Genomic DNA, 25,697 nt, shown 5'->3' with positions numbered 1-25,697 from the left:
ACAGGTGCAAAGGATTAAGAATGGCAAAGGATTTCCCTCTACAATAGGAGTGGAAAATCTATGAAAAGTTGTTTTTTAGAGTCACTAATAACAATGACTGAGAACAAAGTGATGTAAGATTTATAATCAAAGCAGAGATTAGTGATGGAAGGAGTTCAGAGAACAGTAGTGATAGCAGCTGAACTTGGCAGAACATTGATCTAGAACTAAGGGAAATCTTTGTTAGTGAAGGGTGCAGATACCACTCTCTTAATTGGAATGTAGTTTAGCCAGGGTAGCAGAGAGAAGTTAGATATAGGGAACTGAAATTTTCAGTGTTACTTTCTGGCTTCAGGTTTTCCTGCACTGACAGATGAATAGAATTTCAATATATTCAAAGAAAATGTAGTTTGATAAAACCATTGTTTGTAAAAACATTGTAGAAGTGTTGGCCATATCCATTTAGTAGTAGATGAGTGTTCTCTTAATATTAGCCATGTTTCTCTTTTATTTTCACTGTAGGAATAGCACATACCTCAACCCTTTCATTACCATATTTATTTTGAGATGCTCTGTGTTTCTTTCAATTACTTTAAATATAGCAAAGAATTTAGTAAAATAACTTAGTTATCATTAAGCTAGTGTTAGGAACATAAATTGTGACTAAGGTTTGGAAAATTTTAATTCAAAACTTATGGAAACAAGACATCAGAGCCAGAGCCGGTTTCTGCCGGGCTGGTAACGAAAGGGTTAAACCTAGGATTTATGTCTCTTTTGTGTCTGATAGTGGCTTGTTGTAGAAAGCAGATTTTTAATGCAGGGTCTTTTTCTTAACCCTTTTGGGACACCCAGGCTGATTGACTGGCCTATTGAAACAAACGTTTTGAAGTGTAATAGCCAAAATCAGAGATTCTTTCAGTAGATATAATATAAAACTCTAGAATATATATATAGTTTTACATACTAGTAAAACAGCTTTCGGTACTTTATCCTTTGTTTTCTACATACACCCATCAATTTCAATCTCAACAGAAAAAAAAAAACTTTGGTCATTTTGGTTGCATATACCAAAACACTGTCTCTCAAAAGGTTTAATAAAATACTCTTGGTTGGTTACTGGAAAGGGTTCTTACTATTGAATTCTCAGTCTTCAGAATGCCTTGAAAAATAAATGTTTCACTTGTCTGTATTTTTTTTTTCTTCCAGTCGTAATGCCGTTGATGCATTTCGTGTCAACGTGATTCACGCACGTCAACAAGTGCGATCCCCAGTTACCAATATCGCACGGACAAGTTTTTTCCATGTTCGTCGCTCTAACATCTGGCTGGCTGCCGTCAGCAAACAGAATGTAAACGCGGCCATGGTGTTTGAGTTTCTGCTAAAAATGTGCGACGTCATGCAGTCGTACTTCGGCAAGATCTCGGAGGACAACATTAAGAACAATTTTGTGTTGATCTACGAGATTTTGGATGGTAAGTTCTCTAAACCTTTCTTTCTTTCAATCTTACATACACACACACACACATTTAGATAATAATCATTCATATATCTTTATGAATTGGAAATGAAAGATAATGAGAAATCTGTTGTTCTATTTTAAATTGAAGTCTATTAAACTGTTAACTTATTGACAATTGTTTTGCTGAACAAGAATGAATGAGATGAGATTTCTAAATCTATCATTGTAACCCTTGATTTTACAACTCAAATATTCTAACTATTGTTATATTTCAACTGAAGTGTGGTAGATTCTTGTTTGTAAATTAGCGAAGCTATTGTCTAGGATATAAAACACCATACCTTTAGTAGTAGTAAGGTTTGAACTCTTGAACATGTGGTTGAGTAGTCCAGCAGATTAACCTAAATCTATTATGTCTTAATTGATTTTATATATATTTTTTGTGTTAAGAAGGAACATGTAAATAAATTTGTATTGTTGGGAGAGGTTTAGAAACTGAATTAACGAAGAGTTTAGCTACACATAATGGATTGCTTTTGAGAAGATAACTTTTATCCTAAATTACTAAAAATCCCATCACTGGCTTTAATTTTACATACAGATAAAAGTTCATAATGCACATTATTATCATCATCATCACTCTTGTAATTATTTTCAAGGTGTCAATCTTGGACCAATATGTAAATTAGTTATACTGCTAGTCAATCTTGACATCTTGGTAGAGAAAAGTTTATGAATATTCTTGTTAAATAACAAAACCACTCAGTTCTCTCTTCCCAAGCTGTTGGAAAAGCCCTTGTGGTATCTAATTTCACTATGGTACTAAATACATACACATGTGTCTTTATTTGCTTAATTCTATGTGTTGAAGTTTAGATTAAACAAGAAGTTAGTGAGAAATCAACACAATTTTCTATTTTAAAATATTCATGGGATAAGTACACAGGATGTGCTGGGTATGAGATGAACATAGTGAAAATCTACTACTTTTTTTTTTTTTTTTTTTCCAGAAATCTTGGACTTTGGGTATCCGCAGAACACAGACACTGGAATTTTAAAGACATTCATTACTCAGCAGGGTGTCAAATCTCAGGTGTGTGATCATCCTTAATTGCATTCATTCTAAAAGGAAAACAATTTTTTTTTTTATTTAGTGTATCACAACTACATTTTTTTTTTCTGTTGTTTATTTTTAAAGTAAACCATTTCTCTAATAAATAACTAGCTTTTTTTCTTGGAATCCTGCAATTAACAAGAGATTTTCTTGCGTTTGTTCAGCCAGTTTTAAGTCCTCAATTTTTGTTCAGTTGTTGCTTTCCATTTAAAGTTGTATCAGTGTCAGAATATCTCATATGCATACATGGAAAAAAAAAAAGAAAGAAGCAGGAGTGGCTGTGTGGTAAATAGCTTGCTTACCAACCACATGGTTCCAAGTTCAGTTCCACTGCGTGGCACCTTGGGCAAGTGTCTTCTACTATAGCCTTGGGCCGACCAAAGCCTTGTGAGTGGATTTGGTAGACGGAAACTGAAAGAAGCCTGTCGTATATATATATGTATATATGTATGTGTGTGTATATGTTTGTCCCCCCACCATCGCTTGACAACCGATGCTGGTGTGTTTACGTCCCCATAAATTAGAGACCGATAGAATAAGTACTAGGCTTCCAAAGAATAAGTCCTGGGGTCGATTTTCTTGACTAAAGGCGGTGCTCCAGCAAATGACTGAAACAAGTAAAAGAGTAAAGAGTAAATTCTTTTTATAAATTATTAACCCTTTAGCATTCAGATCTCTGTCAAATGTGATACTTCGTTATTCACATCCTTTTTAATTAACCATGCTCTATCTCATAGCTTCAAGATTTTGATGAGATTGTTTAATTTTAGAATGACATTGTAGGTTATGTATGGAAGGCCAGATATGCCTGGTGTGAATATAAAATGGGTAAAATATTTGAGCCGGATATGTCCAGTTTAAATGCTAATGGGTTAAACATAATTCCTTCTTTAGGGTTCTTTTGTAAGACTAAATTTACCTTTTTTTTTTCTTCCCCATCTGATATATTTTTTAAATGTTTCTCACTTTATATTTATAGAGCAAAGAAGAGACAAGCCAAATAACATCACAAGTGACGGGTCAAATTGGTTGGCGCCGTGAAGGAATAAAATACAGGCGAAACGAACTCTTCCTTGATGTTCTTGAGTCTGTCAACCTGCTGATGTCACCTCAAGGTAAATAACTTTTGTTTAATTGATTTAGCTTTAAGACCATTTCATTTAATAAACAATTTCTCTTGTTCTAACAAGTCAAGGCAACTTCAATGAAAGTAGTATTTGAATCTGTTTGTATGAATGTATGATGCATCAGTGATGTACCTGTGCATGGGAAGATCATTATGATCCATATGTAGAATAAAACCTACTGGATATTCTACAAAGGACATTGAAGTCTTATTATCAACTATGGATAAAAACTGTCTATTGACAAATGGCCAGTTAGGTATAAAGGCCAGATATACTTCCTGGGGTATCAAAGTATAGAGTGTCTGTAGACTAAATACTGCATACTGCTTTTATTTTAATTTGTGTTGGCAAAGGAAAACTGAAACAAATCAGCATGGTCTAGAATGTGGTTCTGGTTCTAAGATTTGCAACTTAACTTGAAAAATGATGTAATACAGCAAAAAACATGTACAAATCACTTATTAAAACATAATAAATTTCGGAAATATTTTTACATGTATTTTATTTGATTTTCAACTTTGGTATTGGTTTTTAGCTTTTTTAATTATATTTTATACTGTTAAAATATGTTTGCTGAAAAACCAATGTAAAGTTGCATAAATTAACTGAAATTGAGTTTTGAAACACAGTAAACTTACAGAAGTCCAAACACCATATTCTCATAATAATCAATAAGCAGAAATATAGTCATTTTTATGAAACCTGTTGAATTCTTGATTAATTTAGAATCCAAAAAACATGCATGGAATGTATTTTGGTTAAAAAAAATAGTAACAAATTAAAAAAAAATTTTTCAGGCCAAGTGCTCAGTGCCCATGTCGCAGGTAAAGTTGTAATGAAGAGTTACCTCAGCGGCATGCCGGAATGCAAATTCGGGATAAACGACAAGCTACTGGTGGATATTAAAGGGAAAGGAAGCCTCGAAGATGGAGGTCGAGCTGGCGGGTGAGTTTCATATTGAAATATGTAAAGAAAGATGTTTTTGTTCAATATTTGTTTTAACCATTCTGGTAGTTAAAACGTATGTAGTTCCAGGAAGAATAGCCAATAAGTGATACATCATATTAATATACTGGTGCATTTTATTTATATGAAGAGGTGTTGAAAAGTTCCTGGCTTTAAGGGTATTATGAAAGGCCTGGTTGGAGGCACACACTTCTGAGTTCTTTTACAAGGCTTAGAAAAACTGAAGGACTGCTGCAATAAATGTGTGAATCTGAGAGCGGAATATGTTGAATAAAATCATAATTAACTGATCCTCCTGTATTTTCTTATGCTTAAATCCAGGAACTTTTCAGTTGTCCCTCGTGTGTTTGTATGTAGATATAGATAAAATTATAAAAAAAAATTATATAAGATTATGAGGCAAAGAGAAGACAATACATGAAGTCAGGTAAATAATTGAAAATTATGTAGAAATATAGTATAAAAACAATGAAAATATATATATGCTAAAAGAAGACCAGTAAAGAATCTCCTGTTTTGGGTGATAACTTTATCATAAGACTAGAAACATTAAAATTGATATAATTTCATTATCTTTGTGTTTTCTTGTGTTATATTCTGTTAATTCTTCCCAACGCTTCTTTTTACTAACATTGGTCTTCATCTAATTTCTTGTTGAAATATTGAATTACAAACACATTGTTAGCCATTCCAATCAGCCGTTTGTAAAAGTGTTGGAATTTCTTGACCCTTTAAACCTGTTGGTCAGCACCTGTTCCTTTCTATACCAACCTACCTCAAACCACCTTTGGCTCCTTAATATTAGATAACTTTACATATTTCATCTAAGAACCTTCTTAAGTTAGGTTCCAAACACCAGCATAATGTATCAATGTAATTTTCAAAATTATGAAATACTGAGCATTTCATGAGATATATTGGTCCTGCGAATGTTTAACATTAAGACACATTTTTATATGTAGACATGTAGTTGTCTCCTTCATTGGACATGAAACTCACCTTGCGAAGACCTGTTGGGGCAAGCGAAAGCAGTGCCAAGCGTCGCCTTCCTGGCACTTGTGCCTGTGGCACGTGTAAAGACATTCGAGTGAGATCGTTGCCAGTGCCCCTGGACTGGCTCTTGTGTGGGTGGCATGTAAAATACACCATTTTGAGCGTGGCCGTTGCCAGTACCGCCTGACTGGCCTTTGTGCCGGTGGCATGTAAAAGCACCCACTACACTCTTGGAGTGGTTGGCGTTAGGAAGGGCATACAGCTGTAGAAACTCTGCCAAATCAGATTGGAGCCTGGTGTAGCCATTTGGTTCACCAGTCCTCAGTCAAATCATCCAACCCATGCCAGCATGGAAAGCAAACGTTAAACAATGATGATGATGTAATTTCCGTCATTCAACCTATGAAGTTGTAGTTTTCATCTCATTTCATTGATGCATGTTTGACTATTGAGCACCTGATCATTAGTTAAGGGCCATGTTGACTTGAGTAGGAAATCAAATTAATACAACCTTAAAAAAATTAATGACTAGCAAAACATCAGTCCCAGTCATCTACCAACTAGGCAGATTTTGTAATTGAATTACCTGTGTATGATATTCAAGTAGTTTTCAAGAAAACTCACTTTTTTATAAATATCTGAGTGTTAATAATTCTATGGCAAATTGAGAAAAAATATTGATTTAAAAATCATTTCACTTTACCCTTGACTTTGGTGTGTTCATTCATTGAACACAGTAGGCCTGTTATGCTTTTTTTTTAAATTTTCTATTCATGTATATTTGTGAGGTATGTTTTTTTAAAGATTATTCATTATCAGGTTGTAAATGCCATTTACTTACTGTTGCAGCACTACTTCGTCTGGCAAAAACTCCATTGCCATTGACGATTGTCAGTTCCATCAGTGTGTGAAGCTCAGTAAATTTGAGACGGAACACAGCATAAGTTTCATACCACCAGATGGCGAGTTTGAACTAATGAGGTAACTTTCTGTTGATTCATTTTTTTTTTTTTTTCAAGTGAAGTCAGATAACATTGTCTGTTGTTTTTTAATTTTATTTATGATTATTTTTTTAATGACATAAAGGAGGAAGGTCAACACCCTGACTATAATTTATAGGACTGTCAAGAATGGTGGGAGGAAATAAATTAAACTTGAGCTAATGTTCAAAATGGGGCCATTTAGTGATGTTAATTATGTGGATTGGCAGAATCATTTGCAGGTTCAACAAAATACTTTCTAGTATTTGTTCTGGTTCTTTACATTTTGAGTTCAAACCCTGCTGAGACCCAACTTTGCTTTCATCCATCCAGGGTCAATGAAAATATTTACCAGTCAAGAACTTACATTGATATGGACTGGTTCCTGTGCAGGTGGCACGTAAAATACACCATTTTGAGCATGGCCGTTGCCAGTACCACCTGACTGGCCTTCATGCCGGTGGCACATAAAAAGAACCCACTACACTCTCGGAATGGTTGGCGTTAGGAAGGGCATCCAGCTGTAGAAACTCTGCCAAATCAGATTGGAGCCTGGTGTAGCTATCTGGTTTCACCAGTCCTCAGTCAAATCGTCCAACCCATGCCAGCATGGAAAGTGGACGTTAAATGATGATGATGATGATGATGATTTGTTCCTTTCCCCCAAATTTGTAAGAAATCATTATAAGGTAATAATGGATTAGTAGAATCTTTAGTTTGAACATAATGTTATGTTAAAGCATTTTAATGTTCTGAGTGCAGAATCCTATCAAGGTTAACTTTTGCTTCATCCTTCCAGAGTTGATAAAATAGAGTACCATCAACACCAAGTATCAAGAACAATATAATCAACCGTTACAATTTCAGGCCTTGTATCTATATTAAAAAGAATTGTTGTTCTTGGTGTTGTTGTAAATGATGCTTGTTGATAGTTGCAAGAAGTTCTTTTATGATATTATTTTTGCGTTTAAATCTTTAGACTTGTCCTGGTTCCTTGATTAGAAGCTAGATGTTGTATAATCCACTCTAAATATGGTGTGTGCTAGTATTCCAGCAATCAGCTTTCAAAGATTTAATCACCATTCTGAATTCTGTATTTTCTCTATCACTTATCTATATGATGTCATTTTCTTGACATTTCACGCAACACTTCATCTATTCTTATAAGTCATCAAAAAAAAAAAAACACCTATGTGGTTGTTTGCTCTGGTAGAAATAACTACCAAATCTCCTTAAAAATATTACTAGCATTAAAAACAGGGAAGGACATTGGATAATATTCTTTCTATAAGATATGCAATGCATTTAATCATGAGTTTGCTGAATTGCACCTGACCTAGTGCAAAACAACTTAATTTCACTAGTATTTTGGCTAAAGGCGGTGCTCCAGCATGGCCACAGTCAAATGACTGAAACAAGTAAAAGAGTAAAAGAATATATATTCTGGTAGTTTTGACATTTTACTAATAAATAATGTTTAATGATGATTCAGTTTCACTGAGGAAGTGGTGGAGGAAAAGTTCTTTCTAAGACAGGAGAGTGAAAAAGGGAGGTGAATATGTGTGCATGCGCGAGGGTCTGCAAGTGTGTGTGTAATAACAGAACGTGTGTGTGCGTATGTATGTGTGTGTGTGTGCGTGGTTTGGTTGTTTATCTGTTAGTGTGTATGTGTGTGTGACGTAGTGGAAGGAATTAGTAGCAGGAATAGTTAGGGAGTGCTTGTGGACAATGGTCAGTGGAAGGTAAGCAGGCAGTTTTTGAGTATGTGTGTGTGCGTGTGTGTTTGTATTGTGTGGGTGTGATTTCCTAGCAGTGTGTGCCTGTATTTTTTGTGTACGTGTGTGTATGTGTATATATATATATGTGTGTGTGTGTACATGTGTGTGTATATGCGTGCGGTATCTGTCTGACGGAGCAATGATGAGAACCATCTGGTCATCCTTAAGAACAACTGAGACTTGCACTGTCAAACTCTCTCACTTATGGACCCTCTTCAGTCCAATGGCAAGACCAGGTCAAGACAACTGGGAGATGGAAAAGGATGCAGTTGATGACCAAGATGTCTTTTTTCCCCCCTCATCTTTCTCTCTGCACTTCACAATGTATTGCTGCAGTTGCCTTCCTCTCTGTTTAAACAAGGGCTTCTCAACCATTTATCTATGGACCCCTTTGATTACTTTTTTTTTATTCTGATGGACCCCAATAGCCATTTGATGTTTAAAAACTAATTTTGTAGAAACTTCTTTCAAGATTCTTTTGTTTTTCACCCATTAACTTGTGTAGGTTAAATTATGTAAAATATTAGAGAAAGAAACCTTGCTGTTATTTTTGCAATACATGCCAATACATATATCTAAAGCGAAATTTTTTTCATAAGCCCTTAAAATATTATTGTGGATCCCCAATTTACTATTTTGTTTTGTGTATCTCAAAAATCTATGGAGCCTGGTTGAGAAACCACTGATTTAAACCATGAAGGTTTTTTCTGCAGAGCCCACCAGATTCAGTCTTCACATGTATAGGCAGGGAAGCTGTGATATACTAATTAACCCCTATTTTGGACCCTGACAGGTGCTACTACTTTTGGTAAGAGTTGACCTGAGAACAATAGTGGCTGAGAGGTGGCTCCATTCTCCTTGGATCTCTTGAACCAGGGCACCACTGCATGATGCAGTTTGAAGTCTACCCAGGACATAATATCATAGTAGTGACATTGTTTTACTGCCTTAATAACTTCCACTAAATTTACATTCTGTTTCACTGAGATGTTGTGTAACATCCACTTTTACTGATATAATCCTGTTATTGTCCTGCCAGAGATCTCACTCAGCTTTCTCATGTATTTTTTATTTTGTTTCTTTGATCTTTTACATGCTTTGGTCAGTGTACTGTGGCCATGCTGAAGCACTGCACTGAAAAGGTTTAGTCAAACAAATTAACCCCAGTATTTAATGCTTTTAATGTCTGGTATTTAGTCTCTTGGTTTCTTTTTGCCAAACTATGTTATGTGGGTGTAAACAAACCAATGCTGGTTTTCAAGTGCAATGTTGGGAACACACACACACACACACACACACACACACACACACACACATACACACACACACACACACACACACACACACACTAGGCTTATACAAAGTTTTTGTCTACCAAATTCACTTACAAGGTTTTGGTTGACCTGGAGCAATAGTAGACGACATTTTACCATACAGTGGGATTGAACCTAAAACCACATGGGTTGCAAAGGGAGATTCTTAATCACCATACAACCATGACTTTTTGTGAAAGATATACTCTTTACTCTTTTACCTGTTTCAGTCATTTGACTGTGGCCATGCTGGAGCACCGCCTTTAGGCGAACAAATCGACCCTAGGACTTATTCTTTGGAAGCCTAGTACTTATTCTATCAGTCTCTTTTGCTGAACCGCTAGGTTACGGGGACATAAACACACCAGCATCGGTTGTCAAGCGATGGTGGGGGGACAGACACACATACATATATATATATATATACATATATATATATATATACATATATATATATATATACATATATACGACGGGCTTCTTTCAGTTTCCGTCTACCAAATCCACTCACAAGGCTTTGGTTAGCCCGAGGCTATAGTAGAAGACACTTGCCCAAGATGTCACGCAGTGGGACTGAACCCGGAACCATGTGGTTGGTAAGCAAGCTATTTACCACACAGCCACTCCTACGCCTATATTAAAGAATTTTTCTGATTGCCAACAAAGATCATATTTTCCTTAGAAATAGATTTCTAAACTTTATAAATCATGACTTGCACACAAAATGCACAGGATTTTTTTCTTTTTTTCTTTTTTTTAATTCTTCAATACCTAAATACTGATGATTCGTTACAGGTATCGGACCACAAAGGATATAAACCTTCCTTTCCGGGTAATTCCTCTAGTCAGAGAAACTGGACGACACAAGATGGAGGTGAAGGTTGTGGTCAAGTCCAATTTCAAACCATCTTTACTGGCTCAAAAAGTTGAAGTAAGTCATCATTTATTGCAAATGGTTTCCCTTTTTGTTAATTCCTCAATAATTCTTTTCCCCTTTTCTCATTCATTTTCAAATACATTATTTCCCATCAGCTGGTGTGAAGTGTGTTTTAGTCACCAATATCATCATCATTTGAAGCCTTAGACTAGTTCGACATTTGCATTATTTTCAATAGCCTTTAGGGTTAGACATGGCTAGTTCACTTCCCAGCCTTGTGGTTTCGGGTTCAGTCCCACTGCAAAGCACTTCTTTTTCCAACCCTGGATCAACCAAAGCCTTATAAATGAATTTAATAAACAGAAACTGTAAAGGAAACTCATCATGTATATGATGAGTTTGATGATATATATATATATGTTTGATAATATTAAGCATTGTATGTGTGTTTCATGTGGAGGCACAATGGCCCAGTGGTTAGGGCAGTGGACTCGCGGTCATAGGATCACGGCTTCGATTCCAAGACAGGGCGTTGTGAGTGTTTATTGAGTGAAAACACCTAAAGCACCACGAGGCTCCGGCAGGGTGGCGAACCCTGCTGCACTCTTCCACCACAACTTTCTCTCACTCTTACTTCCTGTTTCTGTTGTGCCTGTAATTCAAAAGGTCAGCCTTGTCATACTATGTCGCTGAATATCCCCGAGAACTACGTTAAGGGTACGCGTGTCTGTGGAGTGCTCAGCCACTTGCACGTTAATTTCCCGAGCAGGCTGTTCCGTTGATCGGATCAACCGGAACCCTCCACATTGTAAGCAGCAGTGATGTGTGTCTCATATTAACCTTATTTGTTTCTCTTGTGCCATTGAATATTCTTAATAATACTAAGCCTTCCATTCTGAAAAAGAAATAGTGCCTATTTTCTGGCTCAGTGAGCTGTCTTTGTACACATACATGTGGTCTTTCATTCTGATGCACGAGAGTGTTACTTTTCCATGATTCAAACTTGTGTAAGAAAGTAAATATAAAAATCCATTAAAATCAACTAATATCTCTCAATTTCTAGGTTCGTATCCCAACGCCACTGAACACAAGCGGTGTCCAAGTCATATGTATGAAGGGCAAGGCCAAATATAAAGCCAGTGAGAATGCAATTGTTTGGAAGTGAGTATTAACCCCTTTTACAAAAATGCACAGCCTATGTTGTTTTCTTTCAATTTTTTAAATTAATCAAGAATTTGGAGGCATTTAGTAAGATAACTACTTTATTTCTATTTTAATGCATAAATTTATCGATTATCATAACACGATATTGATTTTGTCTTTCATTTCATTTCATAGTTACATTTTTGAAAAGCATCTAATGAGTCATAAGCATCTAATGTTATAATTACCTAATATTTTTCCATTCTTGAAAATCTGCTATTTAATCAAAATTATTTATAACTTTCAACGAAACTTACCATTACTACTTGGATATTTTATGAAGTGAAAAGAATGTCTCTTGGAGGCAGTAGAACGTACAGTTTTATTTAGACATCAGTGTCATCATCATCATTTAACGTCTTCCTCCCATGCTGGCATGGGTGGGACAGGTTTAACAGAAGCCGGCCAGGCAGGAGCCTGCACCATACTTCTGTGTATGTTTTGGCATGGTTTTTACGGCTGGATGCCCTTCCTAACATTGACCACTCTGTGGCATGAACTGAGTGCTTTTTTGCATGGTTCTCGCACAGGTGAGGGCAGTTTTGGTTTGGTTTTTACAGCTGGATGCCTTTCCAAATGCCAACCACTTCACAGTGTGGACTGGGTGCTTTTTATGTGAGACCGCATCTGGCAGGGTTTCCAAGTAACTTTGCAAGGGGAGAGGGCATTGGAGGAGGTGATCTTGTCAGATGATGAAAGATTAGAGTGTAACAGAGAGGCAGAAACAGATGTCTTGCTGTAGCAGAGGTACATAGTTACCCAGCCAAAGAGAGAGAGTGAGAGAAATAGAGCAAGAATTAACAAGAATGAGGTTAGTAACAGTTACTTAGAGACATAGTGGAAGTTTAACAAGAAAGAGGTGTGCTGCTGTAAAGGAAATACATGGCTACCTAGCCAGAGGTAAGAGCAAGAGAAGGGAGAGAGAGAGTGATCAAAAATGAGGGAAGAAACAGGTTTGTTGCTGTGGAGGGGATACATAATTACTCAGCCAGAAGGGAGAGCAAAGAAAAGAGAGAGAGTAGGAGACAGCAGGAGAGGAAATATTCATTGTAGAAAAAATGTCAAATCTGAGAATAGAATTTAATTGTAATTTTTGGTTGAGGAATTAGATTTCCTAGTGCTGATCAAGGTGCTGTTCTGTTTTGGGGCCTTTAAAAAAAATTTTCATTTTTTTAATATTTTATTTTTTTAATCAAATTGCAAATTCAAACTAGAAAGATAGATTTAGCTAATTCTACTTATCCAAATAATTAAAGCAATCGGGCGTTTTGTTATATTTTCTCTTGTCAAGTTGAGTGGCTCCCAATAGGCTGAGCAACTAAAATAGAATTGGTAAGAAGTTTGCTTCCTAACCATGTCTTTGGTTCAGTCTCACTGTGCAGTGTCTTGCACAGGTGTTTTCTACTATAGCTCTGGGTTGATCAAAGCCTTATGGGCAGATTTGAGAGATAGGAACTGAAAGAAGCCTGTTGTGCGTGTGTGTGTGTGTGTGTGTGTGTGTGAATTATATATATCAACAATGATTAATATCTGCCTTCCGTGCTGGTATGGGTTGGACAGTTTGACAGAAGCCAGCCAGGTTGAAGACAACACCAGGCTATTGTGTCTGTCTTGGCATGGTTTTTATGGCTGGATGCCCTTCCTAACACCAGTCACCCTTCAGAGTGGACTGAGTGCTTTTTACGTGGCACCAGCACAGGTGAGATCAGTTTTGGCATGGTTTTTACAGCTGGATGCCCTTCCAAATGCCAACCACTTCACAGTATGTGTGTGTCATTTTTCCCCCATCAGCACTTGGCAACTGGTCTTGGTTTGTTTATGTCTCCATAACTTAGCAATTGACAAAGAGACTGATAGAATAAGCAGCAGGCTTTAGTAGAAAAATAATCACTTGGTTGATTTATTCAATTAGACCCTTCAAGGCAGTGTTCCACCATGGCCACAGTCCAACGACTAAAACAAGTAGACGAAAAAATAAGTAAATATTACTTGGCAAAAGAATCCCAGTCACGCATATATGGGAAGATGGATGTAAATCAAAATTGCTAATCACGTGTGTAGGGAATTAAAAGTACTTGCTGACAACCAGCTGAACCATTGGAATAATTTGTCTATTCTACTGTTTCTCTCTACAGAATTAAGCGGATGGGCGGAATGAAAGAGTGTCAACTGAGTGCAGAGATTGAGTTGTTGAATACTAATGATAAGAAAAAATGGACACGTCCACCAATATCAATGAACTTTGAGGTATGAACTTCCTTTTCTTTTTTATACCATTGCTAAAGGAAACAATGATTAATTTATATTTTTGAATGCTCCCTTGAGTTTCTTTGTCGTTGCCATATGTGTTTGTTTGTGTGATTGTTTACACTTACAGTTCTTTCTTTCTTTCTTTTTTCTTCCTTCCAGGTGCCGTTTGCACCTTCCGGATTCAAAGTTCGCTACTTGAAAGTGTTCGAGTCAAAACTCAACTACAATGACCACGATGTCATTAAGTGGGTTCGTTACATTGGACGCAGTGGGTTGTACGAGACCCGATGTTAAACGATCCCTGGGGTAGGTGTGTGTGTGGGGGTCAAAACGGAAGAGGAGGAAACAAAGAGTAAAAAAAGGGAAGAGGAAGACATGAAGGAGAAAGATAAAAAGTGGATAGTGAGATATTTGTTAAGCAATGTTCCCTTCTCTTTGTTGAGCAATGTTCCCTTCTCTTTGTTGAGCAATGTTCCCTTCTCTTTGTTGAGCAAGTTCCTCACTCTCCTTACTATAACGTTCATTCTCATATTGATTTGATGTAGCTTATTACCTCGTCAGATGCTCTATTTTAATTGCATGTATATCATACACACACACACACACACACACACACACAAATGAATACATAAATGAATACATACCCACAAATGCACATACATACATACATACTCATTTCAATTTCACCATGCACAGGCACTGAATTACACATGCATATACAAATGCACACACACCGTTTTATGAACATTTCTTGTTAGGTTTTGAACTTGAGAAGCTTCAGAAGGTTAGATATGTACCATGTGTTAATTTTTTTTTCTTGGAGGTAATGTTCCTCCCTTTGGTAATGCTAGTTACCAAAGATATGGTGTAATTCACTGCAATGATTTGATTGCTATAAAGTTCTGAGTTTGGGTTCAAGATCCACTTGAAAATATTTTTCTTTGAAAACAAACTAAAATGATTATGTGTACTGAAAACTAAAGGTGTCACACGAAAAAGACAAAAAAAAGTAGTGGCTGTTTTAACCATTAACCCCCAGCAAGACCCCCACCACCACCACCACCACTTGCCCAAAGAATAAAGTTCCCCCAACCAAAACCTGCAAATAAAACACAAGATGTGGATGAATGAATCTAAAAAAAAAGGGAAAAAAAGAAAAAAAACCCAAAAAACATCAAGCCATATTTGTTAGTCTCATTTCTGATGGAATATCCTTGTCTCTGATGCCAACCACTCAACCATTAATTGGGAGGAGAGTGTATGGGAGGGGTAGATTTTTTTTTTTGTTTTTTTTGTTTTCAGCAAGTTTCAGCGAGGGCAGTAATGTTTATAAGAAACAGTTTGATGTTTTAATTGTTTACGGTTTTTTTTTTTCTTTTTACATGGTTTAGTGTTAGTTGTAGTCTTGCAGATCAATTGACCACTCTGATACTGATTTTTTTTAGATGAAACCTCATGGCATTTTAGGTACTGCAGACGCTGTATTTTTTTTTTAATTTACACCTGTGTGAATCATAGCATTTTTCTCCTGAGGATTTGCTAGGTACAAATCTACCTCAGTGGTATGACTTTAGTTTGTGTAGAGTTGTCTCCTCTTTAGAAATGAAAATAAAATAATAATGAAATTATTGTGTATAGTGACCAGCTGCACTACAACTCATCAAAGGTGCACACACAGTACATAGGATTATGTACAACAATCAGGAAAGTGAACAGTGTATGAGTCATGATATACGTGTGCATGCGTATAGAGGGTGGGATATCAGGTTGGTGTGTGCACATTCCTTGTTTTAATTTTCCCATCTGTTTTTAAATTATTTATTCATTGACTTTTTTTTTTCCAATCAGTTGTGCTGAATCAATCTATAAATTAGCAGCTGATTCCTTGAAGGATAATGGAACCTTTGCATGGTTACTCAGCTAATGGAAAAGTAACAGATCTCCCTTAAATCACTCCCTGCTTACTTAAAAAAAAAAAAAAAAGGTGGGGATACAGATAAAGTATTCTTTAGTATTCAGTTCTGCCAAAGTTGAGATGGTCACTGCTGGCATGTATTTTGGTTATAGTTCTCTTTGATCAAAACTGATCCTGAGCTATACAACAACTATTCTGATAAATATTTTGGGGATATGTTTGATTTTAAAAGTGAGATGAGAAAATTTATTTTTATAATATTTTCTTTCTTCTCATGAAATTTAAACACAAAATGAAGTAAAAAAAAAGCTCTTTACTGTTCTGGTATTAAATTTAGCTTTCTTCTTCCCCCCCTCTTCTATCTACCTGTCACTACCTTTGTGATATCACACAAATTTAATTTCATCTGGTAATGAGAGAGGCAGAAAAAGCTCGTTAAAGGCTGAAAGTCAAAGTAGATGAAGTTTTTATTATAGTTTTCAGGTACTTTAGTTGAAGTAATTTTTGGTCATTAGTATCTTATAATAATGGCAATGCTTAGGATTAACCAAGTGCTAAGAAATCTAGCTGTCAGCTAGTTAGAATTTTAGAGGTATTATTCATCGTCATAAAGGCCCTTCCCGATGACGCCTGTTTAAAATTTCTCATGGCCAAGCTTGCGGAATTGTTACCATGCTGGGATCAATGTAATCTACTAGTTCTACTAATTCACAAAATTTCAGGCTTTGTACTTATTGTAGAAAGTGTTATTACAGGTTCATTGATTGCTTAATTCTGGTTATCACTCTGAGGGGGAAAAATTGGGGAAAAAACAAGAATCTGTCAGTCTTTATGTATGTTCTTGTGCTTTATCTCCTGCCACCCGAGTTACTTTCTCCCGAATCTGAAGCTCAATATTAGTTGTATTGTTTAGTGGTGGTGCTGTGCATGTATGCATAAATTTCTCTTGGTTGGATTCTATGGCTTTATATATATCTGTATGGATAAAGCCATCATGTGTTTACATACTTTCTTCCATTTCCATTGCTATGACCATTACCTGTACTTTTCTAATCTTTTTCCTCTTTGTCACATTGACAAGTAGCTACTAATTCACTTCTCATCGAACTTGCTTCTTTTTTTTTTTTTCCCTGTTACCTTTCCCTTCTCTTCCACTTCATATAAATATTGGCAACTGGATTTCTATTCAATGAGATGTTATGAATAAGGGAAAACTTTTTTTTGTACTGGATTACAAACAAGAACAAGTAAAAAGAAACCAAAACCTAATACTGGAATTAAGAATATAAGAATGTTTCTTTTAAAGGTGTTTCTACTCACCCGTACTTAACTGGTTCAGAGTAGAGAGATAAGCAAGATCCAAATAACCCATTTTTTCTTTTTAACCTGCCATGTTTATCAGAAAATAACTGGTATTTGTAATATTTCACACATTAGATTATATTGATCTATATTGATATTATTGTGCTAATGTGTAGCGATGACAAGATGTTTTCCGCAAGTGACTGTAAGTTAAAAAAAAAAAAATTTAAAAAAAAAAAAGGAAAAAATGAAAACAAAACCATGTCTGTGAAGCAATTTCAATTTCCTCTGGTGTTTGTTGGGGGGGTTGAGTGGTATTTCACTTACATTGCTAATGCCTTATGGAAAGGCATGAGCATCATCACAACTTGCCACTATATTTCCCTTTCAAATCCAAGGCAATTCTCTGCTGGTTATGCTAGGAAATCATTATTATATTAATGTAACAGCTATTGACAGTTGACATAACACTGGAATATATCCTAAAGTAATAAGTGTCTATGTTAGGTCTAGCCTTGATATTTGTGTCCATCATGTGTTGACACTATATATAATATATATATATATATATATATATATATATATATATATATATACATATACACACACACTTGTAATGTGTGTGTATGATAAAGCATTTTTTTTTTCTAAGTGTTGGACAATTTTGTCCTTACTGTTACTATACACACGCGTGTGTATATGTATGGAGTGCAGTTAATTTAGATTATAAAAACAATATTAATTTTGTACAAGGGATAATCTAATCCTCTCATTCAATCTATCTCTATATCATGGCTTTCCCCTAAAAGCCAAAGAGGCATTATGCTTGTCTTTCCTTGATACAAAATAATATTGTCCATGTTAATGGTTTAAAAAAAAAAAAAAAATGTAGACATTTCTATGTTCACTCATTGTCTCGTAATTGCTACAGACGTAGAGCTAGCCAATAAACATTACCCACCTGTCAGATAAATCTTTTTTTTAATTTTCTAGTTTTTTTTTTTTATTTTGAATGTTTTTATTGTTTTGTGTTTTTATTTGGAAATTAGTATAGGTGTGATTTTGTAATTTTTTTTTTATAAGTTGTAATTCACTCTATATGCACCTGACTACTTTATTCATAGGCTCACCAGTGATTTTAAACAGCAGAGGTTGTTAAACCATATTACTTAAGTCCTGATCTCTGCTTTTGTAAACATTCCATGAGTTTCTAGCAGACTGGACTATAAAACACAAATATATCCTCAACTTTGATAATGTTTTTTTTTTGTTTTTTTTTTAGTTTATGTAAGCCATAATTTTTTAGAATTGGTACCTATTTTAATTTGGAATTCTGTTTAGTCTCTGATTTCAATTAACACTTTTTAATCTTTAGTTTGTTTTAATTCGAAAATTTACTCTAACACTATAGAGTTAAATCCCAGTTCTGCTCTTATAATTAATTCTGATTTTTAAAAAATTTCATTACCTTTTTTTATTTATATCTCTAAATGTCTTACTTTTAGTATAGAAATTGTATTTTATTAAAAGTCATTATTTTATGTTCAAAATTTAATTTTCTATAAAAATGTCCTTTTGAGTAATTTTTTTTCTTATTTATTCATGCTTATAATTAAGAACAAAAATGTAATCCTTTGGAGTAATATTATTAGTCTTAAACTAATTTCCTTTTGAAGTGTATCTTTAGAATAAGCTACACACACACACATATATATATATAAATTATGCTTGTGATTTATTTACTTTCCCAGTTAAAGTTATATATATATATATAGTGCAATTTATTATATTAATGAGACAGTTGTTAATTTGTGACATTTAGACAATGGTACATCTAGATAGACCTTATGTTATGATCTATCCCCTTTTCTGCTATTCCAATTATAGCAACCCCGTGGGATTGTTTTAAACAATTATAAAGTGTTTTAAATGATAATACATGGTATTTAATAACATGCTATCGGTATCATGTAACTTGCCTTTCCATAAAAAGTATGAGGTGACATTTCTTAACAGAAAAAGAAAAAAAAAAAATTATTATTTTTGGTTATCTACTCTTCTTAATTAGACTTCAATTATTACATTCCTCATGTTACAATACATACATTATGTACCTAGCACATTCTTTACTTTATTATATATTTTGTGCCTGTCAATTTTAGAGATGACAATAAATAATTAATCTACATTTTTTTTTTAATGTTTATTTCAATTTCCGTTCAGAATTTTTACCAACGACTTCACCAGGTCTTATTTTCATTGTTGTTGCTGTTACATTTTTGTGCTTTGATGACATCATTCTGCATATAATTATCTCCTGTCATACATAAGTAGGTGAAAGTATCATTGGGTGGTTAAGAAGCTTGCTTGGTTCCATGTTCAGCTCTGCTGCATGGCGCATTGGGCAATTGTGTTCTATAACCTTGGGCCAATCTACACCTTGTGAATGAATTTTGTAGAATCTCTGTGGAAGCCCATTGTGTGTGTATAGTGTGTAGGCTTTTGTGTTTGTCCCCTACCACTTGGGAACCAGTGTTAATTATGTTCCCTTAACTTAGCGCTTCAGCAAAAGTGATTGATAGATTAAGCACCAGCCTTAAAATAACAAATACTGAGGTTGGATGTATTCAAATTAGCCCTTCAAGGTGGTGCCCTAGCATGGTTGCAGTCTAGTGTTTGAAACGAGTAAAAGGTGACTGTGTTGTCCTTTGGAAACGCTTGCACAGTCTATCTGATGGGTTTCTTCTCACTTTGTCTATCCAATTTCACTTTGGGTTGACCAAAGTCTAGTGTAGAAGACTCCTGGAATTGAATTTGGGATTCCCTGACTGCAACGTGAGCTTCTTAAACATTCGACCGTAACTGCATCCAAACATAGTTACCCATGTATGCATATCCCTTTCATCACACATGTGTGTATATGCACATACACATGTATTTATACATACATTTACATTTTCCAAATCATATTGAAATGTAACTATAATTTTGAAGTTTAATATTTAACTTATTCCAAGGCAGCGAGCTGGCAGACTTGTTAACATGTTGGGCAAAATGCTTAGCAACATTTCATCCTTCTTTTTGTGCTGTGTTCAAATCCCACCAAGGTCAACTTTTCCTTTCATCCTTTCAGGGTTAATGAAATAGGCACCAGTTTAGCACTGGGGTTGATGTAATTGACTTACCTCATCCCTCAAAATTACTGACCTTGTGCCAAAATTTTATACCAATATTCAAATCATCCTCCAATAATCTGCAAATCATACATAAACAATGTAATCTGAAAAATTGAATTAATCTTGGAAGTGAATGCTAGCTGGAGAAGGAAATTTTTTTTTTTTTTTGCTTTTAATTTTACTCCTCTCATTTAATCTTTCTAATCCTTTCATTTAATCTATCTCTATATCATGGCTTTCCCCTAAAAGCCAAAGAGGCATTATGCTTGTCTTTTCCTGATACAAAATAATATTGTCCATGTTAATGGGGGTGGGGAGAAGGTCTTGTTTTGCAAGTTACTTGGTGTCTTCACTGTTGCTGGTGCCACATAAAAAGCATCCAATACACTTTGTAAAACAGCTGGCATCCAATTGTAGGTAGGGCATCTAGTTGTAGAAACTATGCCAAGCTGTACTATCCATTTTGGCACAGTCTTCAAATTTGCCAGCTCCTGTGGAACTAACCCATGCCAGTGTAGAAAGCAGATGCTAAATGTTTCTAAGTTCTGTAAAAGTTTGATTGGTTTTAGACCATGAACAAAATATTACATTTAGATCAAATATTCTAACATTTACTTTTCTATTAAGTTTTCATCCAACACATCTCCAATTATTTTCACTTTGCAGAGTGGACAGTGTGGCATATTGTTCGCACTGTTTTTAATTGCAAAATCCTGTTTATTTTTCTGGACATTCTTTGACCTACAGGAATGCTTACACTGTGCTTTGCTGAAGAAGTTTAATAAGCCTGAAACATTTAGCATTGTCAATGCACTTGTAAAGATCAGGGTCATTAAATATGGAGATTATTTCCCTTGCCTTTGGGACTGGTATCATGTAAGTATTGATGTAGTGAATCATCAAATTTTAAAGAGATCTATCAAATATACAAATGTCCATTTCACTATTATATTTACAGATTTATTTTCATAATTCTTTAAAGTCCAACTTATCAATATGCAAATATAAAAAAACAAAAAAAACAAATTGCACCTAAAATCACTGGGATCTCATACTTCTCTGTTAAATAAAGACAGGACATCAACAATATAGTCTTAACACTGGATGGTCATGACTAAAAGGCCTTTGAACATTGGCCTGTTTGATCAGTGTTGGCAAAAGATACAAGAAAATATTTATTAGCTTTCTTTCAGATCAAAGAGTAAAGGTGTATTTTGTTGTTTTGAAAAGAAAACTAAAAGGAAAATTCACCTTTTACAAATAACAATAATTCTTCAACAACTACCAGGTATAACTGCTTGTATACAAATTGCTCAAAGAATCTTCAAAGTTCATCCAAGCTTTTAACTATCATTATTTTGTTCTACCTTAATGCATTGGGAAACGACAAGCATAAATTTTGAGATTAACTTACTTTTCTAAGAAAAAAGAAATCTTTTACTGTATGTATATTTCTGTAACCTGACCTGTTTTTACAACCACTTACCTACATTTTTTCTTGTAGGAAATACTTCAGTGTAAAAGCTTAAACTGTAGACTTTATTGGTCAAACCTTTGTTTACTGTTGTATTTGCTGAATTAGGCACATAATTTTGTTTGCCTCAGTCTTTGAATAACAGATTACATCACCTTCAATGCTACTGTAGAAGCAAAATTTATTACACCTGGCTGTAACTAAATGTTCACCAAACTGTTTTAGCATTCAGAAACGACATACGGTTCTGTATGAAAGTACCACAAAGTGATGAATATAGTTACTTTTTCATTGCTTCCATTATCCTATTGAATGTCTACAAAGACATTGAAATTTTCCTCATTTGACAGCATAATTACAAGAGACACAGGCTTGTGTCTCTCTGGTTAAAATGGAAAAAAAATTCGAACACTGTCAGATATTTGCACACTTATTTATAGTTTTATCTGCTTCAAGATTCTGTTTCAAAAGCAATTATTTTTTGTATTTATTTAGAAAAGGCAATTTTGTAGTATATTTGGATTGGTACATTCAATGGTTTTCTTTACAATGACTAGAACATCATATCGGTGTCGTCCCAATTATTTTACAGCTAAATATTGATGGTGAACCCAAACACTATGTAAATATCCTGTGGTATAATATTTTTTTAAACAACCAATGCATAGTCTTTACTTACCTACCCATCTGCCCATCCATCATTACACACACACACATGTCTGTATGTGTGTGCCTGTTGCTCGTTGAGAACAAAACAAACCACAACTAAAGTGATGATATGATGAGATTTAATAGATTTATTATATTTTATTAAAATGGTAATCCTAACAAGTGTACACTCGGTTCTGTTCTTTGTAATATTTACAAGCAGATTTCCTGAAAATAAGTGGTACATGTTTACTCATTTGGCAGACAGTATTTTAATGATACATACAAGCATATGCACGTACGTACATGCATAGATACATATATACATTCATATATACATGCAAGCATATTTACATGTGTACATGCTTGCATACATATAAGCATGCATGAACACAGACAGGCAGGCAGGCAGGCAGGCAGGCAGACTCTACATGCATATGTATATGTGAGAGTGGAAGGTTCGTAGAGTTTGCTATTGGAATAACCATGCGAGGGATAATAGTATCCATTCATATTATGAGTATCATTTACCTATGCTATCCTTGGGTATGCAAGCACCCTATTCTCATAAGGTACAGGTAACAACAGAATAAAGAAAAGTTTATCAGGAATACAATTTAAATAAGCAGAAAATGGAGAAAACTTTTCATCAACAAACAAATTGACCAACATTGGTTAATTATTTTTTAATACAAAACATGACGTTACATTTCTTATGACCGTTTCTGCTGCCAATGTTAGTCGGTGCTTACGAAAGAAATTCCGCCATCTTTATAGCACATTTGATCTAATACATGAAATAAAAGAAGGGAAGAGGAAAGAACAGGGCCTCGAGATGAGGCCAGAAAGCTCAATATATTAAAATCATACTGTGCTGCAATGTAGAGCTTGGAGTCGATAGGCAAAAGAGTGACCTAGCAGTGATCTAGGGGAATATTGATAGGTTATCTCTTTATAAAGGGGAACCAGAGTGTAAATAGTAGTGAAATGAAACTAGTACTAAAGTAAGACAGGAATTACCAATATGCCCAGAAAAAGAATAGTACTTATGATATCGTGAATAGGGCTAATTAAGATTTATCCAAAAACAAAAACCGTAGAGTTCTTATAATGGTGTATTTACTGAAATATTTTAGAGACCACCACCTGATGTCCATAATGGAATTGACCAAAGTCTATCCATCTCTACAACTGGTCAGTTATATTTAAACCAAGGGCAAAGTGAAGACCGTTACAGGGATGGACGTAAATAAAGGGTGTGGGGGAGAAGACTGTGACATAAGTGGCACGAGGCTGCTTATGCCCTTCTACAACATCACACAAGTAAAAATTAGATAAATACTATCATCCAAAACGGCTGTAATTTTTTTACAGTTAAGGGGAGACAACTTATATGAGAGGTGCATACTAGTGGAAGTTACCTACGAAATATAATGCTGAATCTGACATCCTAAATCGTCAGCAAAATTCCAAGTGGTAGTAATACTAGACGAACAAATAAATGTCTACACGTTCCTAAGTATATTCTGCCACATAGGTACACCAGAGGGAAAAAGTACAAAGCCCCCAAACATCTAAGCAATTAAAAATTAAACCACTTGCTAATTACTACTGTGGTTACAAACTTCATGTCCCACCGCAGTTTACTAAATCTTAGTTAATATGTATTATATTATAATAAAAATTAGATTGTTCATATCAATAAATGTATTACTTATATTAACCCTTGCGTGGGTGCAGCCATACTGGGTATACCACAAAATTAGACTTTCATTTAATAACAATAAGCCCAAGTGTACTAATATCACATTGGAAGTCATCTACTGCAGTGCCCAAATACAGACCTATACAATCTAGAATGGGGAAAGTTAACATTAGGTTCTTAAATTTAAGTTAAATTCTTCAGTGGCGGTAGTGTTGTTCCTAAGTGGGTAGGGCTAAAAGGGTCTACTTTAAGTGGAGGTAGACCAGTATGCTGGTTGAAAAATTAAGCCCAGATTGCAACAAGTGGCAACAAGCTTACCCATAGTATAAAAGGTACAGAAAAAATAAAATTAGTTACCAGGATGTTTTAACATTGGGGTTAAATAACTATGCCCTCTGTGTTCTCCATTAGGTTCATGATTGAAATATCTGGCATTTGCTAAAGGGGGTTGGTAAGTTATATTAAAATAGCACCAAGAGCCCCTTACCACAGATATAGTAGCCCTTGATATTAATTGAAGGCCATATATAAACTCCTCAATTGAAGCTAGTTTGTTAGTAGAACATACCAGGGCCCTTTTGGGTGTTCTATAACAATACCCCTATCTCTTCATCAAAATATCCGAGTTTAAATCCCACTTCCCACCCATAACAACTACCTACATTATTAAGCCATTTCTCCTTAATATAACCCATTAACCCCCTTTAGCAAATGCCAGATATTTCAATCACCAACCTAATGGAGAAGACAGAGGGCATAGTTATTTAACCCCAATGTTAAAACCCCCTGGCTGTTGCAATCTGGAAGTAATTTTTCAGCCAGTATACTGGTCTACCTTCTTTTAAAGTAGGCCCTATTAGCCCTATATATATATATATATATATATATATATATATGCGTGCGCACGCACGTGTATACACACATACGTACAAGCGTTAGCTATGTCCGCCTGTTTTGGGAATATGTTATGTTCTGACAAACATATATTTTAGTTTGTGCTGCTATATAATATATATGGCAATGAACTATTGTAACTTAAAATATTTCTGTAATATTGTATTTTGCACGGAAACTGAAATATGAAGATTACAAGGCTATCATACACCTTGCAGTTAAATTTATATGCTCTTTCACCTAAGAACTTCAAAATTTTGTGAACGATAAACTTTCCCACTCTTATTTTTTCTTCTCCATGTGGACCTTAAACTGTAGCTATGATCTTCTGTTGAAATTCACTGAGCTGTAGGCTGCGCATTCAGAGAAAGAACAGATACAATAAATTAAATCTATTCCAGTACCTGAAGGCTATTTTACCAATCTAGGAAGGAGGGAAGTAGCATTGTTCTGACAGATCTGAATGTTCAGAATATACATAGACATAATTAAATTCTTCAAAAACTTAAAACGATATTAGTGTGGAACATCAGGGCGCATGAAT

The 25,697-nt window shown here is 35.0% G+C and overlaps 1 protein-coding gene across 1 annotated transcript in view; it reads left to right on the top strand.

Annotated features, from left to right (window-relative positions):
• LOC106875948 (AP-2 complex subunit mu) overlaps positions 1-16,030 on the top strand; it is a 29,522-nt gene extending 13,492 nt beyond the window's left edge. The window contains exons 3-11 of the mRNA XM_089365249.1: positions 1,186-1,451; positions 2,449-2,531; positions 3,532-3,667; positions 4,477-4,624; positions 6,488-6,619; positions 10,505-10,640; positions 11,650-11,747; positions 13,925-14,036; positions 14,199-16,030. Coding sequence (XP_089221375.1) covers positions 1,186-1,451; positions 2,449-2,531; positions 3,532-3,667; positions 4,477-4,624; positions 6,488-6,619; positions 10,505-10,640; positions 11,650-11,747; positions 13,925-14,036; positions 14,199-14,333 — 1,246 coding nt within the window. The 3' untranslated portion in view covers positions 14,334-16,030. The remainder of the gene's footprint in view (positions 1-1,185; positions 1,452-2,448; positions 2,532-3,531; positions 3,668-4,476; positions 4,625-6,487; positions 6,620-10,504; positions 10,641-11,649; positions 11,748-13,924; positions 14,037-14,198) is intronic.
• Positions 16,031-25,697: the final 9,667 nt, after the last annotated feature.

This window comes from Octopus bimaculoides, chromosome Z (assembly GCF_046866305.1).
Source record: "Octopus bimaculoides isolate indiv1 chromosome Z, ASM4686630v1, whole genome shotgun sequence".
In the NCBI taxonomy this organism is placed as follows: domain Eukaryota; kingdom Metazoa; phylum Mollusca; class Cephalopoda; order Octopoda; family Octopodidae; genus Octopus; species Octopus bimaculoides.
Note: the sequence above shows the minus strand (reverse complement) of the source record. Positions and strands in the feature narration are given on the sequence as shown.